This window comes from Pogonomyrmex barbatus, unplaced genomic scaffold, assembly GCF_055798465.1.
Source record: "Pogonomyrmex barbatus isolate J1 unplaced genomic scaffold, ASM5579846v1 scaffold3, whole genome shotgun sequence".
Classification (NCBI taxonomy): Eukaryota; Metazoa; Arthropoda; class Insecta; order Hymenoptera; family Formicidae; genus Pogonomyrmex; species Pogonomyrmex barbatus.
The window spans coordinates 15,421,560-15,444,234 of NW_028297127.1; the positions used below are offsets into that span (position 1 = coordinate 15,421,560).

Genomic DNA, 22,675 nt, shown 5'->3' on the forward strand with positions numbered 1-22,675 from the left:
TCCAATCCTTAGAATCAGACAGCGTGATCGGCTGAAAGCTATATTAGATACTGTCGTGCATTCATAAGCTATAGCTTTGGAAGCTTGAGCTTTCGTAACAAATATCCGTTTAATAACAATTTGCTCATAATCGTTATGCTCATAATTTTACAAAGTTTCCATGAGACCTCTCACACCTAGTAATTTTAATTTTTTCTAAATATATAATGGCAGATCAATCTAATAATAATTACAAGTACAAGTGTGTGGTCTGAAGACATAAAAAAAATTAATATCTTTCCAATAATAATTTATGATATGCATTTCTTAATTTACATTTTTTGAAAATCAATTCGAGACGAAAGTAGAAATTTCGTTTCATGAATGTTATTTGAGTGCTATATGCTATCGCAGGTATATCACAGCCGCGACGGAACGGATAGATAAGTTTATCACATGTGAGGATTTTGGAAGGGACTTCGGAGGAGCCTCTTAAGGGGAGGCCAGCTTTAGGTTAGTTGACGGGGGTTCGAAGTGAGCACACTTTTATAAACTTTGTCATGTACTAATCCTCCACCCAGGCTTGATCCCTTAGCCAACTACGTCGGGGTTCTCCAATCGAGCGCCGTGACGCCGAGAAACTTCATCAGGTCGTCATTTCGCGTTCAGAAGAGTGAGAACCGACGGGAGGAATGGATAGAGAAAGAAAAGTCGATCCCTACTTAGGTGTTCGCCTTTTTCTTAAGGCAGGCGGCACATCCATCCCCCTCCCCATAAAATTGGATTACGATACGTGACGTCATTAGCGGCATGCTTTATTTGCGGACCACGATGCCTCTCGAGTTCCGAAGTTGAACAGCGGCACATGCCGTCGGGATTGTTCAAAGCTTCGCGTAATTCCTCGAGAAGAAAAGAGAGGAACCTGCGGATTAATTTTGTTTCAAAATCAGAGTTTGCCAGAGGTTAAAATCGAAAAATGCTCGATTGATGCCATTCGAGCAAAAATGAATCCTGTAATTAAATATACAAAAATATAACGAGTATCAAGTTAATACATTACAGATCTTATTAAATTCGGGATAGAGGAAATCGACGTTATTTTTATTTCGAGAAAAGATCGCCGAGACTTCCTGGTTTTTAATTAGCGCTGGGTGAAAAAAAAGGTTTACCGGATAACTGAGGGCGAGCGGTTGCCCTGGTAGGATTAATAAATTAGCCGTAAGGTTTTAAAACGGCTACATCGGCGGCTAAACTCGGGGTTGAAAGGAATAAGCGAGAGAGCGAACGAGAGAGAAAAAACGAGCGAAGGGGCAGATAATGGTTCCGGTCAACAAAATGAATACCGGCACGCGCTGTTCTTTCCGGATGTCTGAATAGACTTGTAACGAGTCGGTCAGACCTGCTTTCGTCCCTACCTTTCTCTTATCTTCTCACTCTTTCTCACCATCTCCCCTCTCTTTGCCCCCTCAGATCTTATCCTCCTCTTTCCTCTATCGCAGGTCCCTCTCTTTTCGTTTCTTTTTTCCTGCAACGGTGCTGTAATAGAGCAACGAGAGAGGGAAGAAAGAAAAGTGCGGGATCACAAGGGATGAGAACGAGGACGAGCGCCGGTCACCGAGGGTGAACCCGTGGTCGCGTTGTAATTGTGTTATTTTGTAACCATTTCACATGAGGGTCCGCGGAAGGGGTAGATGTGTATATAAACACCGGGATTGTTTTATTCGCCCAGCTTGCGCAACTCGCGCCGAGACTTTCGTTTGGTGCTGCGAAAAATCATCGTCGTCGTCAAGATAATCGGGGAGAATTGAGCGCCCGACGGTCGCTAATTATTAATTCGCCGTCAAAAGTCGTTAATCAGCGCAATTGAGCATTCATGTGTAACGGATGAATATTCACGTGTGCCAATTAACTCCAAAACGGAGGTGGATGCATTGATAATTATGTCTAAATTTTATATTCTAGATTATAAATTAAGTTTACTTGCGCGCGTTATTTACTTGACAATTTCGTATTTTCAGCACTTTATCTTCGTCAATGATATATTATTGCTCCGTCAAATAAAATAAAATACAAAAAAAATAAAATAAAATACAAAGGAACATGATTAAGATTTATTTTACAGTGCGGATACGCAAACTTTAATAAGATACGCTTGCTTTTAGCGATAATTTATAATACTTAAAAGTGTGTATTTTCTTTTGTAACTTCGCTTTCTTATAGTTAATTACATGACAACTTTTTATTCTTGAGAAAAGGCAAGTCGTGTGTCGTGAGGTGTCCTTACGAATGCAGATACATCAGATGTCGTTACTGCACGCGATTATACGACGCTGTCTCTCGTTCCTAAAGCATTTTCTTGATGATATTAAGTTCTTGATAGAATAGCGCAATGTTTTAATTTTAAAATAAACTTTAACTAATGACAAAAGTAAATATCTATTTCCAATTCAACAATCCAATCGCACGAGAGAATAAGTTCTGTATAGGAATTGTAAGTTCTATGTAGGAAAGGTATCGATATAAAACTGCACGGAAAACACGATCGTGCGGGATATCCGATGCGTATAATAGTTTCTCCGGCACTTCTCCGCGCTAAATCGCATGCTGGACACGGTGGATAAGGAAAAGATCGGAGTTTCTAAAAAAAGAGAACAGCACGAGGAACAATCACAAAGTAGATATTTACACACGGAGGCGCGCGGCGCCCTTAAAGGGAGGGTAGAGCCCTCGCGCGCGAGTAAAGGTCCTTTTTATGCGTGCGGTCGCAAAGGCAGCGTAAAATTGAGTTACAGGGCAGTTTATTTTTTTATTAGCCGACTCGACCCGTCGCGCGCGCGCGATCGGTCTTTCTCGACGCGGAAAGGGTGGTTTTTGCGGCCGACGGATTTCCCGATAGCGGTTTTATGGCGTGTCAACACGCCCTTATACGCGCCTATATGTGAACGTGCGGCGAATAAAAAAAAACAGCACACGCGATTGTCACGCTAAATCGAAGAGATCAAGAGCAACTCTCGGCAGCGAAAAAGAAAGAGGGAAAATGCAGAGTGAAAAAGAGAGAGAGAAAAAAAAGAGGGGAATAGATTTTCGATTAAAACTCCAGCTTGACCGACTCTGATATGGCTGTATCACCGTCACGCTGATAAGTGCGCGCTTAATCGAGCCAATTTATCATACCGTGTAGTTTTATCTGAACTTTTATAACGAACAAACTATTTTAATTACAATGTTTCTACATAAGCAGTTGAGTCTTTAAAAATTGCTCGCATTTCTTTTTTCTTTTTTTTTTTTAATTATTAATATTATTTATTGATTTTATCCGATTAATTCTTCGTGTATCCATCGTGCGACAGACGAATGAAATTAAACGCGAGAGATTGAATTCTTGAAAGCGATCATCTTTGCAACCACCGGCCGGAGAAAACGTTAAGGGGATAATGAGGACAGGCAGCCAGGCGCAGGGTGGTAATAAGGTGGCTTGGAGCGGCTGGGATGCTAGTCACGTTTCCAGCCGCTGACAGCTGCGGCTTATACGTATGACGTGGTATCAACCCCAAATTTCCCCGACTAGACACGTCGTCTCTTCGCTGCCCTAAGACCCTGGAATGCACTCGAGCCTCCACCTGTCACACCATGGCATATCTACACAGTGTGACGCGCGAGGTTTGACTCTTTGATTCTTTTCGGAAGAAAGATCGCAGTTCATCGTCCCCTTATGTATTACACTTGTCGCGTCCAACCACCGGATCAAATTAATTTCATCGTTTATTTCATCGTTTATCGCGACAATTAAAGATTTTCTAAGCACTTTACAAAAAAATATTCTCTATTCCTGGTAATTTGTAATATAGTTTTTCAAATGTAGAATGTTTTACGTAATTCAGGGGACGCACAACAAGAATATAATAAAGAAATTGGTAGAAGAGTAACGGGGACAAATATGGGATGATTGTATCATAGGACACAGAGAATAATTTTGCTCGAAGAGACCTTGATTTCAGCATTTGAGTCATCACCCCTCGCTTCGTAATTATTGATTTTCCGCGCTGCCCTAACTCCCCTAACTTCATAGAGAGCAAGACAGAGAAAGCAAGAAAGAGAGAGAGAGAGGGGGAGAGAGAGAGAGAGAGAGAGAGAGAGAGAGAGAGAGAGAGAGAGAGAGAGCAAAGAACAGGGTAACCAAGAGAGTCGAAAATGCCTTTTGTCCCCTCTCGTAACGTATAACGCACGGTAACCCTACCACGACTTACGATTACTATCTGTAGCCATAATTTAAAGAGTTTCAATGTTTATGCGCGTGTATATTCCGCGAAAATTTAAAAACATTTATTTATTAATCTTTTAAAATTTTTTTTTTAAATGTAGCGCGCCTTAATCTTTTATAAGATTATTTGTATCTATTTTTCTCCTGTGTGTTTAATTATAAATATATTATTTGAAAGTATACATATGTATAAATTAAAATATAAATCATTGTAGCGAGGCGTTTTATAATTTAGCAATCTTGAGGCGTTCATATTAGAATTAATCAATAAATTGTGAAATATCTATTGTTTCGAAAAAACGATATAATATTTTAAAAAGTAATGACCGATTTATAAAAATTGGAAGACTTGAGTTGATATTAATATCAACGTGAATAATTTTAAACAATATTATTTTTCGTCCTATTAAAAGAACTATCGCGTTAGTATCCATAACAATTTTAGTTTGTATCATATTTTATATATATATACTTATTTATTTATTTAATTATATTTTTATTTTATAATGTAAAATTGTCTGGTATATCTTGGATTTATAATTCGAAAGAGAATGTCTGCAAATAACTCCGTCATGATGAATTTGCCAGAACATTATAGTTTCATTAATATCAATTTGGAAATCCTCACCTCTGCTGAGACTGGACGGAGACATAGACATTCCCGGTCTGCTACTATCGAAGGTGCCGGGCCTCTCTGGCATTTTCATGATATTGTCCTGCTGACCATTCACCGAAGGCACATCAACAGCGACTGTTGGGCTAGACGTAGTGGTGGTCGTCGACACGGTCGTAATGGTTATGCTGGCGATGCTGTTTGCATTAGGATTCCCGGCAGGATTCGCAGTACTGCTGCTGTCATTAGCGCCGTTGTTCCCGTTGGTAGTTTTATTGCCGACCACCCCGTTGCCATTTGCGTTCGCGGTGTTGACGTTGCTCGCACTGCCGTTATTCGTGGTGCTGCAGCTGCTCACAGCTGCAACACTCACCACCCCTTCCCTCGCGATATCCTGAATCGCACTGGCTGCTCTGGAGCCCACCCCCGCGGGCTGAAGGATCGTGTACTGTTTCGAAGAGTCGGGACTCGTGACGGAAGGTGGACCGCTGATGGGACTTTTGCTAGGAGACACAGAATTAGAGGTTACGTTATGATGATTCTCTTCTTTCGAAGATTTCAGCTGCAGCAGCGTAGAATGCTTGTCCTCAGACGTGGGCGAGATGCCGGCTACAGGCTGCGGCGTTGGCATCGTCGGTCCGGGAGTCGGATATCCCACGAATGTAGCAGCGGCCGGATACGGACCGATTGGTGGAATCGCTGACGAGGCTACCGGAACCGACGAAGAAGTGCGACATGATGTTTTTGAATGGTCCGTATTAGGAGGTCTGAAAGCAGATGTTGCCGAGAACGGAGAACTCACTGGCGGTGACGAAGACGACGAAGTTCCCGTAGGTGAAACTTTCATATTGGTATCGTTATATTGTCTTTGATAATTCGTGTAAAGTGTTTGATGCTGTTGATGATGTTGCTGATGTTGCCTGCTGATATTTTGAAGCGATTGACCGTTTTTGCATGTCCGGTCCCGATCGTTCGATCTGTCCCGATCACTCTCATCTTTGTCAGTGGCTGGATCCGACATGTCAATTTCTAACTCGTTAGACGAATCATCAACTAATTCGTTAAAATCTGGTGGATCGTATCTAGAATATTTATCCGATTGTCTTCCCTGAGAGTCAATGTGTGTGCCCATCATGTTCCTCTCGTTCCTCTCTTTACTTGACAATGATCGAACGGAAATCGGTCGGATCTTCGGTGGTTCATTTTGATTAACATTGTTAACTTGAGATTGAATATTCGCACATTCGTTCTCTATCTTCAGCAGATTGTCTAGGTCTTTCTTAATTTTCGTCGGATGTTGTTGCTTTGAATCTTGCTGCTTATTCTGCTGCTGCATTTTACCCGATCGGTCGTGCTGTCCGCGAAGAGTTATTACATCCTTGAGTGAACAACCGGTATCGTTACTCGTACTCGAAGACGTTGATATCGATGAAGGCGATAATTTAGGATTTTCTTTTTTTTCTTCAAAAAGATTCTCAAAGTTGGACTCGTATCTGTCCTCGTCCGAATTACCTCTTTGATACAGAGACCCTCTAGGTCCCGGCCAGCTGCCTGACAAACTCTTCAAGGCGGCTTCTGTTTCTCTTATAAGAGTCTCATCATCCTCGGGTTCTTCGCTGTGTTTGCTCGACTTCCTAGCAGGGCTACCCGAGTTACCGGATGCAAATGCACGCTTCTTCTGGGGTAATGGTATGTTTTTATTAGGGTCAACAACGTCGATCGTCTTTCGCACGTCATCATCACGAACGCTTTTCCTCCTCCGTTTCGTGGCGGCGTCAGTCGACTCCATCTCTTGCGGCATGCTCGTCTGCAGGCCCTTCTTGCTAATCAACAATTGCTGCTGCGACTGTTGCGACGGCTGCTGCATTTGTTTAGGATTCTGCGTGACCGACTCTGCTTCCAACTTCCGCTTTTTGAGATGAGCCATCGCATTCTGTCCGCCCGGCACGCTGGTCAGTTCCACCCTGGAACACAAAAATTCCAGAGGATCAGCAAGTTTGCTCTGCCATGTGGGCGCAAGAGACGCAAGGGTGCGTTCGGTACACGAGTGCAAAATCGTCGATTTCAAGGCCGGCGCAATCTAACGAGAAAGGCGATCCATCTCGCTCAGAATCCGCGCCGCACTTTCATTAGAAAAGAATCCCCAGCGTCTGTCACAGATCACTTTTCTTTCTCCCTTCATCTACTTAACAGTGCATTCAAAGTCTAAGGGACTGTCTCTCAAGAGAGTTCACCTGACATCCGTCGAAGATTGTCGAGTGCGTGGTCACAAGTCTGAAGAATCATTCTATGCAGCTGAGATGTATTTGTATTTCTCTTTCTCTCTTTCTTTCTTTCTCTTTGCTTGGTGAACAATCGCTTGGCTCTTTTCGTGTTATTTATCTTTTTCTAGCGGGACACACTTTTTATCTTGCTTCGTTCTTGCGGCGGACTCGAGATATTTAGACACGCACTGCGTGACACGCACGCGCGCACGCACACAGTGAAGACACGCGCGCTCGACAAACTGCCATTATATATATGTATAACTATATATACATATGTATATATATATATATATTTATACATACACATATATATATATATAGGTAACACAAGTCCGGCTCGTGTACGCAATGAGCCCTTTCAGACGGGGTGCTCGCGAGCTACTGTGCTATGTTTAAGTTCGTTCGGGGGTGGCGATCTTCCGTCGCCCACGGAGGGGATGAAGACTTGCGCGGGCAGTCGACGGCTTCTGCTTCGTCGCGAAAGGTGGGGGCGGGTTCTGCGCACTGTCCACCCCCTTGAGCTCGGCTGGAGCACGATTCCCAGCCCCTCTGCACATCCCCCTTGCACACCTCGACCCCCGCCACGGTTATCGTAGAAGGGAACCCGGTTCCTGGGTGCACACCTAGGACTCTCTCTTTCCTAGTGTGTTGAGGTACGTGCTTCGTACACTTCTCCCGCTTATATCCACTTGCGTATATATACATATGTACATATATATGTGCATGTGCGTGTGTGTGTGTGTGTGTGTGTGTGTGTGTGTGTGTGTGTGTGTGTGTGTGTGTGTGTGTGTGTGTGTGTGTGTGTGTGTGTGTGTATATACTACTATCCCTCCGGCATCCCTTGAGCTGAGACGCCACTGTATGTACGTGTTACCTGTTCTCTTTGCCGCCTTAAGAATCCGAGCAATATTAGTCCCGGCCAGTGACCTCACTGATCTGTGCTTCCTTTACAAGTTCTCGCGAGTTCTTTGCTGAATTTTCAAAGGAAAAGTGAAACCTCTGTCAGTCTGAACAGGAATAACTTTGCACATAGCAAATTTCTAGTAATTTTCGTTTCATAGAATTTTTAATAAACGATAAATGTAAAATGATTTACTCTTGCAACTTCGGAAGTTATTACGAATTCAACGTTGTAACTTAACAGTGTACAAATCCCATGAATGAGGATTAACATACGCGCATTAATATATGGATTAACGTTACCACTTCAAACAATACTCATTTATTATATTAATTTATATACATTAAAAATAAAACATTTATATTTATATCGTTTAACAAAAGCAAAAATTTTCAATCTATGAAATGTATAATTAATAATAAATTTTATTAATTGCTCATCTTGTTGTCGAACTAAGCCCCAGCCTGAATTTAAGGTCTAAGAAAATATCTCAGCATAATATTTTAATAATTGCAAATTATTTCAAACCAGCAAGTTACCCATCTTTCTGATGACTTGTAAGACTTTAGACCTTTAACTGCACAACGTTCGCCCTTTGGTACGCTCATAAGGTTTACAGCGATAGGAGGAACCTACAACTGGAATTAGATAAACCCGAACTCCTGGAGGTGGCGGAGGCAGAAGAAGAGCAGGATCAACGTCAGCGCTTAGCAGAGCTCCCTAGGATCTCAAGGAATGAGAGAGCTTCCCTTAAACCTTAAACCCTCCTCAGACCACGTAGCCGAGAGTTTAGAGCGACGAACTCTTGCTAGGGATCGCGGTGGGAGGACGGCGGGAGTGCCCTCGTCCAAAATCGGAAGTTAAATCGCACCGGCGGCTTAAGACATTATCACTTTTCTTTGCGGACCAATGCTCTCTTGAAACTGGCCTTCGATAATGAAACTGAGTAAGGATGGGTTGGACGAGAGAAAAAGGAGGGAACGTGGTGCAAGAAAGAGCTAAAAGATCCCTTCGAGTTGGGGATCGATGTGCCTTGGTCCATCCACCAATTATACGTCATTTGTAACGGTTTGTGACAAATGATAAGAAAGCAAACATAGTTCTAAACAAAATGTAATCCTGAAGACGTATTATAATCCTGAAGACATATTATAATTGATTTTAAATTCTCACAAGAAGAAAACATCGTCGAAGTCTCCGTTGGTGACTACTACAAACATTTCTAATATCGCCTGACATATCAAATGTTTTAATTCTTGCTTGTAGTTACTTTACTCGTTGTGATTTAAATTTTCAATCATTAAATGATTTAGAATCTCTCTGGTAAGCGATATAAAAAATTCTTCTTACGTTATTAAATCACGATAAAAATTTATAAACCAAAGTTACATCAAAGATAAAACTATAATATCTACATATTTTTTCAAAAATTTGCTATACAAATAAAACAAAAAACTCATAAAAAAAAAAGTTTTAATAACAAACGCAACGAGAGCGTGTAACGGAATTGTAAATAGATAAATTTGTTTATGTATTAATTACTATTAAATATTATATAACTCATTGCATATATTTTATAACATAAAATTTGTATAATTTAATATATTGAACATATGATTTATAAGCTTTTCCAAAATAGATGCGAGAGTGATTTAGAAATCTGTACTTGCCAATTAATTAACATGTACCGACCGTGGTGCGGTCATAAGACGATGGTTAGACAGAACGCTAGGACACGAAGCGGACGATGGTGCCTCCATTGCAAGGATTAGGGTATTAGGCGACGTCACGTCACTAAAGTCTAAAGGAAGCTCCTTGGAACTGTGCACGGAGAGATAGCCCAAACTTGTATTCTCTATCTTCCTGGCGGTTCTTCGGATTCTGTCTCTTGCCTCTCTTCCACTCTTCTCTCCCTCCCTCCCCCTCTTTCTCTTCTCTCTCTCTCTCTCTCTCTCTGATTCTTTCCTCCATTTTTGGCTCTTGTCGCTTTCTATTGTCTTATTTTTTGTCATTCTTCTGTTATTCTGTTTATATGTACAGACATAATGCAAATTTTTTCTCCTTTTCTCTTTTTTCTTGCCTTTTTCTTTTCTTTTTGACTTTGTTTTGCTTTTTTTTCAATATCCTTCAACAGATGTAGTATTTTCTTTTAATCTCAAACTCATTAAACAAACCACTGATAATTCTTTAATGATTATAGCGAAGGTAAATTAGATTAGTTTTTCCGAGACATTTGACTAAACGCAAGAATGAACTGTTAAGACAAATCATGGACAATAACAAGATTCGATAGAAATGACGAGGATAGAAATTAGAAATTTGGATGTTTTTCTGAATATATTGATACATAAGAGTTTCTTTGCAATTACGAAAATCACGCGTTGGTAACATCACCCCGGAGCTGCCGGGGTATTCTCGAGAAAAGGCAGTCATACGTCTTTTTCTCGCCGACATTCGAGGGTGGGCGAGATCGGCGCTAGGCGAGTGCCGGATAATTTAGGGGTCTCTCACGCGTGGATAATGGGGAACTTGGCTAATGCACCCCACTTGGCACCACGTGGATTCACATGAATTTTGCGATTCGACCTTTGTGCTTCCCTCGTTTGCTGCCGCTAACGACTCGCGCATGAAAACGACAATGAGGCTTAATTGTTATAACTGAAGAAAGTTATACAACATTTATCGCGGTTAAAGATATTAAAATATTGTAAATTACGTTCAAGATTATTAAAATATTGCAAGTCCATTTTAAAATCAATATCGGTTCTCTTCTACTTTATTCTACTTTATTCGTCCATATTATTGCCGTTTTATTCAATTATGATACATAATTGAATAGAACGGCAATAATATGGACGCACATTTTATAACAAAAAAAAGCTTTTATTAACCATGCAAATTATGTCTCTGTTAAATTACACCATCTCTATAAATCTCATCTGTAGCGGCATCGGAATTGGTTTTACTTCTAAATTATTTCCAATGGAGATACCATCATTTTTTACAGTTCGATTCAAAAAAAGAAGAAATAAGAATGAGAAAAAGAGAGAAGATTTTAAAGCAAATTCAGATTATTAGTATACTATAAGAAAAGAATGCTGTGACCGGGACAGCTGAACTGTTTGGTTGGACATCATTTTGCCGTTCGGCTCGAGGGAATACTCCGTCGTCTAGCTACTAACTGTCCGTCCAGTCGTCGAGCTTTCTCCTCCTTTCTTTCTATTTTTTTTCGTCTGTCCCATGAGCATACCCTCACTTACCGGCTGACGTCTTAAACCAATCGAATTCTGATCAAATATTTAGCACTGACCGGGCCAACGCTTTAAGTGGCCCCTCCATCGCTAGACTTCACTTTCTTCCAATAAATCCTTCAAGTTACATATCCTAAAATTTTAGCCAATCAACAAATTTTAAACACAACTTTTCTAGAAAAACCTCAATATATCTTTAAGTCTAACTGAAAAATAAGTTTTCCTTATAAAATATTCAAGATTACTAAAAGTCTTAATCCATAAAATTCATCATTGTTTTACGAGAGATAAAATGTCAAGGTATTAAAAAAATTTTACAACGAATCAAAGGAAAATGTATGAATATTAAAAACTAAGGAAATGGACTGCGTGGTTCAAGATTTCTTGATACTTCTTAATTTCTCGTGCAAAATACATTTTGGAAACATTAAATATCCGATAGCCGATCAAGGCGTTGATTAACGACCGAGTTGCAGATCGACGATTCTAGTGGAGGTCGCTTTTTTGTCCCTTTCGCCACACGGCAATACGTCACGCGTCCCGGTTTCGGGGTGTAATTAAAGAGAGCGCAGAACAGCATGACGCCTCGGGCCTGTCTGGGGGGGGTATAAGAAGCGGGGCGAGGCGACCGGGGCCGAGGGTACGCGCAGGATATAAGGGACGTGTTTTACCGAGGGATACTTACACACCATCCCCGCGCGGCACATATTTTCATATAACAAAACCATCTGCGTGCCGCGCATAACAAATTTCAACTGATTTATAGCGAGCCCGCTGGCGGTGGGAGGCCGCAAATTTTCGCAGTTACGAAAGCCGACGACTACGCCGTTACGAAACAACGTCCCACATCTCTGTATTTATAAAATTTTGTCTTTCTTCGAGTTTAATGGATTCTCACAAAGTCGTAGTTAGCCTAATAAACGTGTACGTCTAGTCCACATGACGGATCCGGATAATTTTCAAATCAAGCACCCAGACGGACAACTTTTGCATCGCGTGGCCTAGCATCAAAAATGCACGACTCTCAATCATATGCGAAAACGCGGAAGTATGATGGAGTTTGCGAACTTCAGAGCCCTACGAAGCTTCGCATTCTCGACTCATCCCGAACGGCAGAGAAATTGAAAAGGACATCACGTCTCCCAGGGGTTTAATGCTGATATCCGCTGGAAAGGCGACTTTAAAGGGTTGCAAAGGGAGCGGCAAAGACGGGTATATAGAGAAAGGGACAAAAGGAGCGAGGGGACCAGTAAGAAGCGACTCTGCTCGGACCAACCGACGTCCAACCGTACCATCAGATCGATAATGTCATAGTGACAAGTAGCAGTACGTGTATACGTGCTTTTTATATGTACAATGTAAATTTAAAATTAGGTATTTCATGACTTGCCACAAAATATTATCTTCTCTAATTTTTGTAAAATATTTACAAGATTGCTTTACTACTAAACAACATTGTCATAATACGATTGCAATACATAATCATAATTTCTTTTCTATTCTATGATAAATTATATAAGACAATATATATAAATGTAATGTATAATGTAATAAATAAGAATGTTCATATATCGTTTCTTAACAATTCAATGCAATTGTAATAAGTAATGTTAGAACGACAGAATGTTAGAAGGACAGATATATAAAATGCTTATTTCATACGATTTTGAAATCCAAATATAGAGAAATAAAATATGAAAACACGTATACCTATCGTAGAAAATATTATATATTATAAATTACAATATAATATGTTTATATGCAGTATATGCAGAAAGAGAGAGAGAAAGAGAGAGAGAGAGAGAGAGAGAGAGAGAGAGAGAGAAAGATAATTAATTATTATAAGATTCAAATACAATGTTACATCGCCGTTGTATAAGCGTGTATTATAGCTCGTATTTTCAAATTCCTCCATAAAATGGTTAAGTTCACGCGGACAATATCTCATACGATTTAAGATAGCACGATTTTAAAGCCGGCGAGTCGCGAGTTCTTACTGCAAAACGAGGAGGGTAGTAAATCTGGAAACGAACCTGGAATAAACTGTCCGGAGCTATAGCCATAATAATATGCCTTCGCCGACGCCGCTGCTAGATTGTTACGGGTAGCTGGAATTGCCTCCCCGAAAAGCGGTCCGCCTCACGCCGTTCTTGGATTACGATGCAATTTCTCGAGCCTCGCACTGATGACGGCCCTTAAAACTCGAGGGCCCTCCCGCCGCGGCTCGCTTCGCGACATTATATGTATGTATAGCAATGCACATCAATGAATTTGAACATCGTTCTCCCCACGAGTGCTTCCCGCACTGTTAAAATTGCATAAATGAGATAGATTATAAGCACTACCCCGAGATATAAAATTTGACAATTTCTAAGTAAAATATTAAAGAATATTATTTAAATAAATACGAAAAGCATAACATATAATTTCGTAACAATTTTTAAAGAACCACGGTAGTGCAAGAAAATTTTACTTATCGTTATTACGTTGGTATTAATTGCTTTGTAAAAACACGGGATGGACAAAAATGTTTTACAATTCTTGTATATAAATTTGTCATTACGATCATATACACATAATAAAATTGCAATCTCATACATGTAAAACATGGTAATCTCGATGTTTAACACAGCATTATCGAAGCATGCGCATTAATACATTACATATGATGAAAAAAGATTTCGAGGCCGTTTGTTACGAGAGGCAGTTGTAACGGAAAGGCACGTACCGGGGGTAACATGATTACAAATATATCATAAACTCTTTCCTCCGTCCGGTCTTGCCATGCGAAGGGAGCCCGAGAAAGGGCCCACGTTGAGAGAGAAGCGTGTCCTTTCGATACGCGATACACGTGCGTCGCCTGTCGATGTGGCTTTATCGCAACAAATCACTGCCGCGCCGATGAAATAAAGACAAAGAGGAAAGAGAGCAGGAATGGACGAGGAACGAGGTAAGAGTGAGTGAAAAGGGCACGTAGTACATCCCTCGGCTAAATCGAATTGACGGAGCACGTTTCTTTTATACTGCGCCGACGAAAAACCTTGGAAAGATACGCGGCGCAACGAGCAAACATTGCCCGACAAACTGTATGATTTGTGCTGAATTTGTGCGAACTTTTCGGGATGAAAAGGAGTAAGAACGCGGAGCATGCTCTGAATCGGTAGATCTCAATGTAACTTACAAAATCGAATGGTAGAAATTAATCTGGGAGACTTAGTAGTCCAGATTGCTTGCGAGTTATCTATTCACGGCAAAACGCACTTTTATCAGACTCAAGTTTATAGAATATTTCAATTTACGAGAAAATTTACGTTTAAATATCTAGTTATAAATATTAAAAATTAAACTAAAAGGAGAAAAAAATTGTTTTAATGCCAACAATAAATGCACGAAATTATTTTATAGTAAAACTATTAAAAACTTATATAAATAAAATTAATTTTCAAGAATAAAAATAAAAATGAAATATTACTTAGTACTTTAACAAAAACTTAAAACATAAATGTATAGATACTTAATCTTGAAAACAAGAATTGCAATAATCGATTTTTATAATATTAATTTTGAATTCAAAAGAAAATTACGTTCTAAGACATCTTGTATGACATATTTTTATATAAAAAAAGATATTGAAGATTTTCACAAGGAATTCTCTTTATTCTCAAATTTCAAATTTTTCACAAATGTAATATGAGATTTATTTAGATTTATCTGCTACCCAATTCCCACGTTTTGCAACTTTCAAGATTAATACGCGAATCAAGAACATTTGTCGAGATTCTATAAGGACTTTCGAAAAGAGAGAAGAATCGGACTAAGCGCAAAAGCGCGGGAGGAAGGAGGGAAAGGCTATCGCGATATCGTGAATCGCCTTTACGGAAACCGCCCTCGCAGCACGAGACAGCCAGATATCTCGGAATGTTTTACACCTCATTAGGCAACAATGTGTTGTTGCCAGGGTGAATTATATCGGGCATGAGACGCCCGTCAAGACAAATGGCTCGAACCGGAGGTAATTGTGGGCTTTTATTAGCTCTGGTTTCTCCCGCTGGCTGCGAATCGCGCAACGCGGGAGACGCCGAGCCAGCGGCGCAGCGACAGCAACCCTTCTAACTCCTCCTGCTCCGTTCGTCTCTGCATCCACCTCGACCCGCCTCCCCTACCCGCCGCACCGTTGCTTTCGACGGTGCGTAATTACTCGCGTGACAGTAATGCGGGAATGCGAATCTCGCCTCTCTAATGCCTGCAGAGTCATCCCCTTGTATTCAGTTTCTACGCTTCTTGCGACACAGTCATCGTTTCGCTCCGCTTCGCCGAGATCTCCTTCGGCTTTTAATCGAGCCGATCGCAATGGAATTGGGAAAAATTTCAAAAGTCACGTTTCAGTTCAAGTTCACAAAAATTTAATGATTATTCTTTGACCATACCAAGCCGCTGCTAATTTCGTTATAGCAGACTGAACATTAATAAAAAAAAAAAACTTATTGTAATGCAATATATTATTTAAAAGAGAGACAGAAAGAGGGGGAACGCTCCTGCTCAAAAATAAAAATAAAAATTCTTTAAATTACAAATCGTTCAATTATCTAATAAACAAAGGTATCATGTTTTTAATATTAATTGATTATTCAAAGTAAATATAAAAAAATCTTGTTGAAAATTAATATTTCCAACCTAAAAAATTAATTTAATTTTAACTTTACACATTTCGTTTTCAAAAGCAGCTATAGATCAGCTACTTTTTTCTACATCGTAATTCTTTAATATTTTTATAATCTGCATTTTATAATACATCGTTGTCAATTAAATTAGAAAATTTTGTAAATGTTTTAATATAAATACTAATGAAATGCATTTCTAAAAATAACGATGTATGTGACAGAATGATCGCGGCGTGATAACAAGGAAAGTTGCACCGCAGACAGAATCGTTAAGTGAGACGGAGTTAGTGACAGGAAGTTGTGGAATAAGATTGTCATTTCTCATGTGCCCTCTCGGTCTCTTTCGACAGTGAGCGAAACCGCGCTCGTTTTCGAGGGGAAGTACAGGCTTTTGAAGAACCGTATTTTCACGACGAAAGAATCGCTATCCACACGTTATTACGAGGTACGAGTCACTCGCTACATATGCGGGCCAAGCTTGTCTCCCTTCTTCACTCGTTGCCCCGCGACTCATGTATTTATGCATTTCCACCGACTGGCTGCTCCTTGACTCGCAACCACGCATACATGCAGACAGAAACTACGTCGAAAACACGCGTAAATTCCCTTTGTACAATAAAGAAAAATAATATAGGCGATATAGAAACGCTCGAATTTCCTTGAAAGTGGCATCAACAAAGTGTAAAGAGATGTACATGTAAGATGTCAAGATCAAATTTAAATTGCAATTGCAATGCACTATGGCAATAAAAGTTTCCTTTGGATTGAAAATCAGTTGTCGCGGTTTCTGCCAAACTCCTGGTTATTTTTCATTATACAAGAGCCATATTTACTCATTGCATTCAATTCCGATTCACTTACAGTATGATTTACTCGACGAAGGCGTACCTGGAAACTGGTGTGATGGGAATTTATTGGAGGCGGAGGTTGCCCTAAAAGCCAAAGCACGATGCGCAGAGGAGAGAGAGAAGAAGAATACGGAAGAGAGAAACCACGAGAGGGACAGCAAACCAAGGGAAAGGAAGATAAAGGGTACGTCCTTTCCTCATATTCTGTATCCTGCATGGCTCATAAAAGTTTGTAAGGACGTCTTCCAAAATGTAGATTTATCACAACGTTTTTGTCTAAGAGTTTGTTACTTTTTAGAATTCTTTATGATTAAGTAATAACATTACATGCGAAAGAACAATGTGAGAAAGTGCTAAATATTGTGCGTTTTTATAATAAAATGAAATATTCTATTGTAAATTTGATGTAATATTATAAATATTTAAAACATTCTATGATAAAGAGATTTTTTAATTAAAATTGTACTAAAAACAATCTCAAAATTAATAATAAAATTTGGAGAAACACGATTGTTATATAAATCATGTATAATAATAACTTTTTTTAGTCTGTATTAATGTTACAAAGTTAGGAGTGAGTACAAGCGCAATACATTTTCGAAAAAATATTTGTAAAAGAAAACTTACAGATAATTTATATCAGTTCGGGAAGAATGCTTTAAAAATATAAAATACGTTATATAGACGGTGGAATACATAGCGTTTCTTTATTCGGCAATATTGAATTTTTATTTGCCTCTTGTATAATTGTCGGCGATAGAGAGCCGGCTGACGTCATTGTATAAAATACAGGCACAACTTAAATCAGGATGACAATAATTGTGTCTAGTAGATACGGATGACTAACTTTGGAACATTTGCTCACTCGATCTTTTCTTATAAATCATCCAATATTACAGATTCTCAATTGACGAACAAATAACTATTACACTGGTTGAGTAACATTTTTATTTCATATATTTAAAATCTTTTTATATTTTCTAGATTTCCAACGGCGTTGTTTAAGTATGTCACGTAATATAATTTTTGTCATAATTTAACTTTAATCGAAGTATTGTTTCAACAATTAATTATAAAAAAATATAAATTATTTAAATAAATTATCTGACGCACACACATTTCCTAATGAACGTATTGCCTCATGGCATGTAAACTTATGTAATACGGGATTAGCATTCATATGAAAATATAGGAGAGCCACGAGAGCCAGCGAAGCAAAACGAGCACTAGTGCTTGCCAATTTACGCGCGGAACGGGATTTCGGTCGATCGACGGGGACAGAGTATGCCACAGGGTGGAGCAGCGGTTGGGCAGGGATGGGGAGAGAATAGGGGGTAGAGGACACAACCCCCCATGAACCCGAACATGAATTAAAGTTTTAATTTCTCTAAATCACTGTTCGCCCTCGAGCGCTTTCCACCAGACGGTCCGTTACTTATAGCCTTTGCCCTTTTTACCGCCTTCTTTTTTCCCATTCGCCTCGATCTTACCGACGGCCCGACCCTCGCCAATAGGGAGAAATCGATATGCACTTATCCGATGACTCTTGAGACTCCGAATAACGAGCCCTCCTTCCTTTCCTTTTTCGTTTTTCTTTTTTTACCTTTTCTTTTCCGCGCGCTTCCGAACGATAAGCAGAACCGCCGGAAATTGTCCGATCTCGAATATTTCGGTCTTGCTGCGAGATTATCGGAGATTTATTTATATAGTTTGGTCTATATTTACTCGCAAAGTGCATGCAAAAAGTCTCTACACAGTTCATTTTCTTACCCTGTTACCGGCACCTGCGCGTCTTCCGTATGCATTCGATATTTTAACTACAAATTGCAATTAAATCTTTTAGGAGAAAAGCTAAGTCGTATAATCGTTTTTTAATCAAAAAGATTTTTAATTATCTATAGTAAAACAAACTTTATTTAATATATATTTTTATATTTAATTACTTATTTTCTTGATTATTATATAAGGCGAAAATCTCTTCATATTGTGCAAACAAAATTATTTTTATTCATTTCGCCTAAAGCTTACAAATATCTGTATACACGTGAATGTTTTTCATGAAATAAAAAAAAAAAATATTCTCACTTGTACACTACGCCAATCAACCACGTTGAATAATTTGGACTGGGAATAAAAGCACAATGCGAACAAATTCAAAAATCGAGGTACCGCGAAACGCGCGGCAGCAATCTCGTCGTTCGCCCATGTTTTCGGGCTAAAAGGGAGAAACGGAGGTTGTTCATTTAAAATCATGACGTCGGTCGGAGGGTGCTAGTACGGCGAAAGCGTTAGTATTAACGTTAGGTACCACCGGTCGGGCCACCTACAAGAAGTTCGTACAGCCTCCTACTTCTCCCATCTCGCTACCACCCCGTTTTCCCTACCGAGGTGACATATTGTTTCCATTCTGCTCTCTCGGGCTAAAGCGCAATAAAAAACTGGCATAAATATCGCCCCTCTCTCTCCCCCCTGTACGTCTTCCTGCATGGTCCCTACCAGTCTATGTGGTGTTCTGCAAAGCCCGAATCGGCGACACTAAGAGAGAAGAAACGCCCGATAGCAGATGGTAGCACCATACGAGAACGCCATCGCTGTATTGCCGGACTAATTTGCCTGAGTGCCTTTTTGAAAAGGAAACTGTAAGTATCGCGGTTTCACCCACCTATGTTTTTTGTGACTTTTAATTTTCTTAAATAATATAGAGAAGAATGGACCCCACCATATTCTTTATTATGCATATATCGAATATTTTCTCATTATATTGATTTTTTCATTAATTGATTTTTTTATGTTTAAAATATTAAACGTGTATATGATATTTTTAAGTAAAAAATTGTATCTTAAATTTTTATCATGTTTATTCATGAAGTGATATATAAGACTTTATTTTAATAAAATTTAGAAAAGTATATATTCAAAGTTAGCTTACAAAAATTATAGCTCACAAAATTATTATCAAATATTATATATTATCATTATTGTTTAAGATATTATGTTGCTTCGTAAAATATCCTGTTAATACTCAATATAAACCTCGTTTATATCTATATTATAATTATATGATGCATCTTTTTGATTCTAATTTGTCATCTTCAAATCATCGAGGAAAAACAGAATTGTAGTAAAGTAAATATAAAAATATTTGATGTCGTCCATCTTGATAATAAGATTTGAAGCATCACGTAGCAGACAGACTCTGAAAAAATTGTGTGCTGTATGCATATATATTACTTACAGCGTAACAGGTTCTTCGGGGCTAGAGGGCGAGATGGAAAGCGACATGGCAGTAGCAGTCAGGCATCGTGATGTTCCCGGAGATCTGACTCGATCGTCCACCTGTAACAAAACAAATGCAACATGCATCATTTGTAATAATATATTTTAATATTACTGTTAATCAATGGCGCCTGTGAAAATTATTTCACTTTTCCTTTCTGCGAATACATTTCAGTCGCTTCAATGCCTGCAAACTCTTTCACGTTGCAATAGGTGGGAGAAAACACGAAGAAGGAGAGGCCGTTGAATTCTTCGCGCGATACTTGCTACCGTCGATGGGGAATTGAGCAACAGGTAGAGCAGACATGTCCTCGAGGCATCATGCTCGGCAGAGCACACGCGTGATTCACTGCATAAGTGAGTTATCAGAAGCACCTTTTTTTCGTTTCTTTCTACTTGAGTTCAAAGGGTGGAAAAGCAAGATTATGCAGAAGACATCACGCAAGCCCTTTGGATATGTTTATTGAAAGTTTATTACAATAAAAGCTTCAGGAATGTGAACATGTTATATGAACAAATAATATATCATTTGTCTAATCAGTATGATCTATTAATGTCTATAACTTTAAAATTACATATTTTTAATCTTTAAAAATATATATTGCACAAAAATAATTCCAAAGTAATTGATTTAGTTTATTTATTTGAATTCGATTTGAAGTTATATACAAATCTTTTTCTATGTCATATTTTAATATATAAATTCTCTTTATATGTAATCCAATACATATATATATATATATTAGATAAATTCATTCAGTTTAATTAGTGAAAAACTGTATTATAATAGATACAATTACAGCCGATGCATATATTAAATTTATACATGTAAATCTATGTGTGATGTGATGAGAATAAAAAAATGGATTAACATGCGTATTGCTATATTTCGGCAATATAAAATTCGGAAGTGATTCAATAAAATATCGGATAAAAAATATTTTTTTTTATTTTTCACGATGAATAAAAAAACTATCGCCATTTTCAAGAGATTAATAATGAACATGAACTGTTCTACGACGATTGCAGGGAGAGACAAACGTAGCCTCGGGCAAGTGGACCAGACTCGCGGCGCAACCGACATCAATATGAACGAGCGAGCCGCACCCCTAACGATCCAGTGAGTCATATAAATTTTATTGCCATTTCATAAATCCCGACGACCACCGCGAATAACCGTTCGGGAGCTCTCCGAGATTATCAGGAACACATAAAGTTGCGAAACGTCGCACGGTTACGGTTCGCTCGATTGTCGTTTTGAACGCTTCCAACACAATTCTCAAGTGCGTTCGCGAAACTTTCGCAAAAATGAATAATGGCAATTATCGTCCGACTTAAAAAGCGATCAAGCTGCTCGGACAATTGGCATTTTATGTCGGTCTCTGAATTTTACGTTTACATAATGTCGTGTAAAAGGCTATTCTAACGTTGTTATCATCATTTGCATTTGAATCATAATTAACACGCAATACACAGATAAATTGTATAATGTGTTTTAATATATTTTCAGATTCATTTAGTTTCATTTGAAAAATAATTGCTTTCTTAATGTTAAGTAACAGTATTAGTAAAAATAGTATTTCTTCATTTTTATAATAAATAACAAATTGTTATAACTGTAATAAAAATCAAATAATACAAATCCAATTGCTAAAAATGTATATACTTTATTTCAACTATTTTTATTCTTTTATATATATATATATATATATATATATATATATATATATACACATTATATACATTATTTATGTATACTGATTTTATAAAATCGGCATAATAAAATATTAAAAATAAAATAAATCACTTATTATTTATAGCACTTTTCGCTTTTTTATAATATGTATAAGTGTTCAAAGTATTTCCAATAATAAAAATAAATTTAAAGTATAAAATGTTTAAACATTTTTATTAATTTATGTGTATGTTATTTTATTTTATATATTAATAGTTAACATAGTATATTCCACGTTTTGCCTTCATTACATAGTATATTCATTAGTTAATATATATTCTTATCTGCACATTAAGTAAATATTATTTTGTCAATGCTGTAAATTTTAATTTCTCTATCGCCGATGATAAGAGATTTAGGTCTGCTACCAAGAGGTGCGTATTGCCTTTAATTAAGAAAAAATGTAATATGAACGAGAAACTAGACGAGGTTACGACGTCACCCCCCGCGGTTCTTAAGCCGCAGGGGTCGGTCGTTCCCGCGACCACGGAGGGTGGAACAAAGGAAGTTATCGCCGCGGAATTTTTATGCCGACGAGAGAAAGAAATGTAAATCAGGTCTTGGCGCTCTCGCTTTCCGTCGCCGTGGGAGAGAGGATGAGAAAACCAAAGAATTTAAAAGCGTCATTATCCTGTCGAAATATCGAAACTCGCCTATTGAAATTAACATGATATATCTATACGTGTTTGTGCAGTTAAGAATTATTGATATTAACTTGATCTCAGATGTATATTGTCTATTTATATACAGAGATTTATATAAAGATTTAAGAAATAGTGCCTATACATATTTTCCATCTAGTTTCCATCCGAGTTAAATTTAACTTTACGAATATAAGATTATGTACGTATTATATATCTATAAATGCAGGAAATTGTAAGAT

General features: G+C 38.4%; 1 protein-coding gene and 1 long non-coding RNA gene across 8 annotated transcripts in view; one reads left to right on the top strand and one right to left on the bottom strand.

Annotated features, from left to right (window-relative positions):
- The window catches only part of LOC105427986 (uncharacterized), a 278,359-nt gene that overhangs the window by 22,792 nt on the left and 232,892 nt on the right, over positions 1–22,675 (bottom strand). For 6 of the 7 annotated variants that reach the window (XM_089079846.1, XM_089079845.1, XM_089079842.1 and 3 more), the window contains 2 exons: positions 20,017–20,117; positions 4,869–6,817 (listed from right to left, as the gene is read on the bottom strand). In XM_089079846.1, the coding sequence (XP_088935972.1) occupies positions 4,869–6,817; positions 20,017–20,117 (2,050 nt within the window). Of the gene's footprint in view, positions 1–4,868; positions 6,818–7,087; positions 7,664–20,016; positions 20,118–22,675 lie in introns of those variants that run through there. The other variant, XM_089079848.1, reaches the window with a different exon arrangement.
- LOC148936108 (uncharacterized) lies at positions 20,018–21,690 on the top strand. The gene is made up of 3 exons (XR_016139907.1): positions 20,018–20,149; positions 20,233–20,414; positions 21,087–21,690. It is a non-coding gene; the product is annotated as an uncharacterized LOC148936108 (long non-coding RNA).